Source organism: Chinchilla lanigera, unplaced genomic scaffold, assembly GCF_000276665.1.
Source record: "Chinchilla lanigera isolate Chin_1 unplaced genomic scaffold, ChiLan1.0 scaffold00147, whole genome shotgun sequence".
Classification (NCBI taxonomy): domain Eukaryota; kingdom Metazoa; phylum Chordata; class Mammalia; order Rodentia; family Chinchillidae; genus Chinchilla; species Chinchilla lanigera.
The window spans coordinates 131,898-139,266 of NW_004955548.1; the positions used below are offsets into that span (position 1 = coordinate 131,898).

Consider the following 7,369-nt stretch of genomic DNA (forward strand, 5'->3'; position numbering starts at 1 on the left):
GCAGAGGAGGCTTCCAGTGTTGCCTCCTAACCTTACCCTGCCTAAGGACGGTGCAGGTGTTGTCCCTACGCCCCCACACGTCGTGCGCCCCAGACTGGGGGCCTGAAAAGATGGGCGTGTGCAGGGGGCGATGAGGGAGTCATAGCTAAGACTTCGCAACAGGCTTTCTAGAAGATGCTATGCCATTCCCGTTTTATGCTGCACAGGGTAAGGAGGGTGGTACCCCTAGTGGTGAATCATCAGAATTGGAGGTGGAAGGAATGGGAAGAGGGATGGAGTCAAGAGAAGGCTTCTTACCTCTGGCACGCTGCAACAGGGACCAAATCAAAGGAGAATATTAAAGCAGCACGTCCCTAAATCTTGAAAGGGGTAGAGGATGTGGACACTCCTGTCTTTGGTGTTGCTCTGTGCACCAGGCTCAGCTGTTGTCAGTGTTTCCTGACTTCTCTCAACCTTTTCTTCTGTTTGCCCATAGGCCTGCTTTAAGGCTGGTCGGTTCTTCAGCAAAACAAGAGGAGGAGACAGGCTCCGGCTCAGATCTCTGGAGGCTGGTGAGAAGGGGGGCAATGCAGGGCACAGCTCCTGACGAAGAGGGGCAGGTGACTTTGACCCAACTGGGTGTAGGACCGCAGAAACGTTTCCTTTGCTAGCTTTGCACATTGCCACAGCATTCCCTGTCTGTTTTCTGCTAGATATTTTATGAATGTTGGAGTAGGTGTAGGTTGGGCTGTGAGTGGGAGAAGACCTGGCAGCAGGAGACAGGACCCTTGGGAGAAATGAGACCGTTCAACTGAGGAAGAGAGAGATTTGCATTGGCCAGGGTGCATGCCTGTCTCCTGAGCACTCAGACTCCATTCTCTCCTGTGTGTTTGTCTGTAGGACCCCTGCAGTCGGCTGTAGGGCTTCATACCACCTGAACAAAGAAAGGAGTGGAAATTGCATCACACCAGTGCAGGTTTGTATGGATGTGGGTTCACCTTTGGGTGGAGTAGTGGAGACCAGCTGGGTGATTAGGGTCGTATCGTGGGGCTTCTGTGCCCCTCCATTGTCATCCCCATGCCTGTTTTGTAGCAGGCAAGAGGGACAGAGAGACTTCCCCGTAGCTTAGTTTTTCTGCCTAGCTCTCAGCACCAGTCTCTGCATGAGGCAACACAATTGAATGAGAGATTCAGTACCCATTTTGTTGTCTCTCCCTAGGTCCACCTCCAGTGACTGCTCTGGTGGTACTGAAGTTGCTGCTGCCCACCACCCTCAGCAGATCTGCATACAGCCAGGAATCCTCCAGCTCCCCTGCCATCGCCTTCTTGTATTTCCGCTCTGTGTGTGTATTATTGAGTGATATTATTTTCAGTAGGTGATTAGGTGACTACTGAATTGGTTGTCAACCCACGTCTTGGTTTACAGCTTCTAGTTTAAATTTCCAAAAAAATTAGCACTTAAGAATACAGTCCTGTGCTTATTCTCTAGCTGTGCTTATACCTATGATTTATTGAGGGATATATAACTTGTGTTTTTCTAGTTTGTATCATGACTGGTACAGAGTTTGAAAAGGAGACTGGGGAAGAGGTTGTTGGTGTAGCTGAGATAGAAAATGATGTCCCTCCAGTGGTCAGACCTAAGGTTAGGACCCAAACCCAAATAATGACTGGAGCAAGGCCTAAAACCAAGACCAAGGTTATTCCTGGAATATGGTCTAATACTGACGCAAGAACAGTGGGTAGGGTATATACTAAGAGTAAAGTCAAAATGATACCTGGATCAAGGTCCAAAGATGATGCCCAGGTCTGGGCCCTGAGTGAGTTTGGGACTGAGTCCATGTCAAAGACAGATCAAGATTCCCAAACCAATGCCATAATCTCTCCAGTGGTCAGTACTGAATCTGAGTTGGTTGCTAAAACTAAGTGCCTTTTCATAGATAGAGAATTGGTTAATAAAGACAATGAGAGCTTTCCTGGAAAGAAGGTTCACTCTCAAGTGGGATTCCAACCTTCATTTGGGTCAGGAGAGGTGACCGATAGTGAGACCTGGAGTTTTCACAGGCCTGTATCATCCAAGCAAGAGCCCTCTCAGAATTCTGTGAATTCCTGGTTCTGGAGTCAAGAAGAGGTCAATGTAAGATTTCATCCTAGGAACAGGGTACAGGCTAGTACCAGATACAGGCACATGCCCAAACAAGAGGCAACTAACTATTCCAGGCACAAAAATAAACAGGATCTTTATGTTGTATCAAGTAGTTCTGATTCCGAGGATGAGTCTGTTAAAGCATCCTGGTTCTATGCTAAGCAAAAGACCAGTTCCTTGTCCAGATCCAGGGAAGAGGTCAATAGCAGGTCTTGGTCTAAGAAAGAAGTCAGTGTTGAATTCAGTTCTGGTTCTGAGTGTGAAAATGCTATGAAATCCTGGTTGTGGGATAGAGAAAAGACCAAATGCAGAACTTTACCTAGAGCCAGAAAAGAGACCAATGAGAGGGCCCAACACAGTCACAAGCGAGATGCTTGCATTGATGTCATGTGTGAATCTACAGATGTAATAAAAAAAGAGTCTTGGTTCTGGCCTGAAGAAAAGGGTAAAACACTTTTAAGGTGTAACACCAAAAAAGAGCCCAAGGTACAAGCAATGGAAAAGGAAGAAGCCAGAACCAGGATCAAACCAGAAGAAAGATCACAGGGGGAAGGCCTCACTGGGACCGGCTTCTGGGCTACAGAAAAGTCCACCCTGATGGACATGGGCAGCATAAAGTCCAGTCCACAATTAGAGGAAGAGTCCATTGTTGGTAGTTGGTTCTGGACTGAAGAAGAGGTCAGTATGGAGACTGGGCCCAGCAGCAAATCCAGACCAGCAGTTAAGGAGGAGCTTGTTGACAGTTCCTGTCTAGGGGCTGGGGAGAGAACCAGTATGGAAATTGGGGCTGAGGCCACCTCTCAGTCTGTGCTAGCAGCTAGTGATGAAGAGGTCATTGTTGGTTCCTGGTTCTGGGCTGGTGAAGAAGTCAACCCCGAGTCCAAAGAAGAGACGATGTTTGGGTCTTGGTTCTGGAGCACTGATGAGGCCAGTGTAGAATCTGGTGTTGGGGTCAGCTGTGAATCAAGGCCAAAGTCTGAGGAAGAAGTCATAGGTCCCTGGTTATGGACTGGAGAAGTCAGTATAGAGGCTGGGGTTGGAGAAGAGTTTAGCCAAGGATCTGAAGAAGAGACAATATTTTTGTCCTGGTTTTGGTCTGAAAACCAGACTCGTATGGATTCTGTGATGGAAGCCAGCTGTGATGTGCCAGGAGCTGAGGAGGAGGAGGATCCTGTGTTTGGGTCCTGGTTCTGGACCAGAGTAGATGCATGTGAGGAGGCTGCAGTCAATAGCAAGTCTAGCCTGGAGCATGAAGAGGCCATTATGCCATCTTTGATTGTGGCTAGAGAAGAGGCCAATACGAAGTTTGGAGTTGGTGCCAGCTGTAAGTTTAAGGCTGAAGCTGAAGATACTAATAATAAGTCTTGCTTCTGGGTAAAAGAAGAACCCTGTTTATATCGTGCCAATAGAGGAAACTGGAAGCTTAGATCAGAGGAGGAAGAGGACACTGCTGATTCAAGGTTCTGGTCCAGAAAATACACACGACCAGAAGCCTTTGTGGGATCCTGGTTACAGGCTGTAGAAGATGGCAGTACAGATTGTGAGACTAGACAGAAGGCCATGTTACCAACTGAAGAGAAGATTATGACCAAGTCCCAGTTTGGGAAAGAAGATAAAGATACCACTGTGGAGGCTACTGACAGAAAGGAGTCCAGACCAGAAACTGAAGAGGAAGACATTGTTGGTTCTTGGTTCTGGCCTGAGGAAGAGGGTAGGCTTGAGGCAGAAACTGAGGATAGAGAAGAGAGCAGCTTAGGAGTTGAAGAGGAATCTGTTTTGGGGGCTTGGGGCAAGCAGGAGGCTATTAGAGAGTCTGGATTTTGCAACAAGTACAGTTCCAAAGCTGATGTGGAGGAAGTCATTGTTGGGTCCTGGTTCTGGGAACAAGAAACAAGCCTGGAGACAGTTACAGCAGATATCTTTGAGTCCAAGACTGGGACTGAAGAGGAGGAAATCACTGTTGGGTCCTGGTTCTGGCCTAAAGAAGCTGATAGAGAAGCTGAGTCACAGGCAGTAGATGAAGCCAGGTCAAAAAGTGAAAAAACAATTTTGGGGTCTTGCTATAGTGCTAGAAAAGAAGTCAGTATAGAAGCAGGGATGTGCTGTGTACCAAAACCAGCATATGATGAGGAAATGATTGTTGAGTCCTGGTTCTGGTCTAGCGACAAAACCATTAAGGAAATTGGAACTGTAGCTACCTGTGAGTCCAGGTCACAAGATGATGGTGATGGAACCAGCTGTGAGTCTAAGACATTACCTGAGGAGGAGGAGGACATAGTGGGGTCCTGGTTCTGGCTGGGAGATGAGGCCCATTTTGAGTCAAATCCTAACCCTGTGTTCAGGGCCACTTGTGAGTCTTGGGGTTCAGTTGAGGAGGAACCTGAACCTTCACATCGACCTCAGAGCTGGGAGGAGGTCACTGTTCAGTTCAAACCCGGTCCATGGAGTAGAGTTGGCTTCCCCTCTCTAAACCCTTTTAGATTTCCAAGAGAAGCAGCACCTCTACTCTCTCAAATGTTTGGGGAAAACAGGAATGTGGAGCTTAATGCAGAAGGTGCACAGCAAGCATCTTCACATCATATTGAACCTGAGTTCTCTTTTCAGTATGATCCATCCTACCGGTCAGTCCAAGAAACTCGAGAGCATCTTAGGGCCAAAAAGAGTGCAGAGCCTGAGAGCTGGTTCTGCAGCTGCATACAGTGTGAACTTAGAATTGATTCTGAAGAGTTTGAGGAACTCCTTTTATTAATGGACAAAATTCAGGATCCTTTTATTCATGAAATTTGTAAAATTGCAATGGGTATGAGAAGTGCTTCTCGATTTACCCGAGATTTTATTCGGGAGTCAGGTGTTGTCTCACTTATTGAAACTTTGCTGGATTATCCATCTTCCAGAGTTAAGACAAGGTTTTTGAAAGATATGATTCTTACAGCTCCATCTTACCCAAATCTAAACATGATTCAGACATTTGTCTGTCAAGTGTGTGAGGAAACCCTTGCTTACCGTAAGGATTCCCCTGAGCAGTTGTCTGGATTAAGGATAATTAGACATCTCACTACTACTACTGACTATCACACACTGGTTGTCAATTATATGTCTGACTTTCTTGCTTTGCTAGCTACAGGCAATGTCAGAACAAGATGTCATGTTCTGGAAATGCTACTGAATTTGTCTGAAAATATTGTCATGACAAAAGAACTACTCAGTAGTGAAGCAATGTCAGTATTTATGGGCTTATTTTACAAGGAAGAGACAAATGACAATATTGAAATTGTTCTTGAAATATTTGAGAATATTGGTAACAATTTCAGAAAAGAGACAGTGTTCACTGATGATGATTTTAGTCTTGAGTCCCTTATTCCTACATTCCACGAAGTTGAGAAACTTGCCAAGCAACTGCAAAGCAAAATAGACAATCAGAATAATCCTGAAGCAGACCAACAAAATTAGTATGATTAATCACTTGCATCTGATTGTCACTATATTCGTGATATGTTCGTGAGTTATGATTGTTGAATAATGCTTTGGTTTTCACAAGTAGCTGTATGTTGCAGTGTACCTCTTTAATGCTGATGCTATACAAATCTTTATGTAAGCTAGATCATTTTTCTGATGCCAGTTGAATATCACAACTGAAAGAACACTTGTTGATATTTGTGTTGCCCAGATTATAATATTCAGTATTTGAGCTTCTAGTAGTAAACTGAGCCATCATAAATGAGCTATCCTTCTGATTGTTGTTCTAATGTGGATACCCTATTCTTGTTTGTGTTTCAATAAAGTTCTGTTAAATTTAGCAGAAATAACCTTTTTTTTTAACTTAAAGTAGAAGCTGGGTATGGTGGTGCATGCCAATAAATACAACACTCTGGGAAGCGTAAGGTAAGAAAAATCAAAACTTTAAGTCCATCCTGGACAATTTGGTGATTTAGTGAGACACTGTCTTTTAAAAGAAAGGCAGGGCTTATAGCTCAGTGTAAAGTTGTAGCTCAGTGCAAAGGCTCTGGATTCAGTTCCGAGTACTGCAAAACAAACAAAACTGATGTAAAGATGATGTGAATACTCACTGATAATCGTACTTGCAATATGTTAATTGTGAAAGTTTCTCATCTTTAATTTTAAAGGTTACACCTGACAGGTATTCAGGGCATACTTCAGAGAAAAGGACTCACTTAACTTGGACTCTTAAAGTGTAGGAAAGAAGCTGGTGATATGTTGAAAAGCATGGAGTTGGAAAATGTTTTGTGGGAGTGAAGTACCCATCTGCCTGAATTTAGTGGAAGGAGTAATTGAGGGCTATAGAGGGTGATGTAAGTTTTGAACAGCTGAGAAGCTGGAGTTTGCTCTTAAAATATAGGTATTTCTCAATGTTGCCTAAAGAATAATAGAGCACCCAAAAGTCAGGAAGGTGGTTCAATCATGTTGACGCTCATTGCAAATATTAAGGGAATATACAGCTATTAAAAGGGATGATGGGTAGGTTTTTAAAAGAACTAGGATAACTCATACTTTTCATAATTTTAAAAAAAGACTAGTGGTATCATGCATGGAAAGAGTGGTCCCATTTTAAAAATAAAAGTGAAACATCAGGCAATTTATGTATTACTTGATTGTGAAAAATTCTATAATTAAAGAATGACAAAGGAATAAGGTACAAAAGACTAATCTCAAAACTGGCTTATCACCGGGCGTGGTGGCCCCTGCCTGTAATCCCAGCACTTGGGATGCTGAGGCAGGAGGATTGTTGCGAGTTCAAGGCCAGCCTGAACTGCATAGCAACACCCTGTCTGAAAAAACGAACAAAAACCTGGCTTATCAAATAAAACTACAAGGTTATCTAAAGAAAATAAATATGAAATTACCCAAGTTTCTGAGTCCATTCCATACAATGTGTCTTACATTCACAACAGTTAATGTATGTTCAGACAGGAGCAAAAACCAGGGACAGAGTGGATTGGAGAGAGTCCACTATAAGGGGGAATACACAAAGTTTTCTTCACTCAGTAAAAGAGACAGACATAGTGATTTATTTTTGGTTTGTCTCAGGGCACAAAGTTTTTTCCACCTGGTTCTAGTATATAAACAATGGAACTAGGACAAAGGCCCTGTACACATTACAGATGTTGTCAGAGATCATCCTGGTGTTGAAAATTGAGGATTGAATGCTTTGCTTATCAATAATTTTCAAGACCTTGTGTGTGTTCTTTCATATGTTGTCCAAGCATTGTACAAAATACTAAAAATCAGT

The 7,369-nt window shown here is 43.7% G+C and overlaps 1 protein-coding gene across 1 annotated transcript; it reads left to right on the forward strand.

Annotated features, from left to right (window-relative positions):
* Nucleotides 1–475: 475 nt before the first annotated feature.
* Nucleotides 476–5,920, forward strand: Gprasp1 (G protein-coupled receptor associated sorting protein 1; the record flags this gene model as incomplete). The annotated part of the gene is given in 3 exon segments (XM_005411968.2): nt 476–551; nt 880–955; nt 1,198–5,920. A coding segment is annotated over 1 exon segment (4,044 nt). The 3' UTR covers nt 5,572–5,920.
* Nucleotides 5,921–7,369: the final 1,449 nt, after the last annotated feature.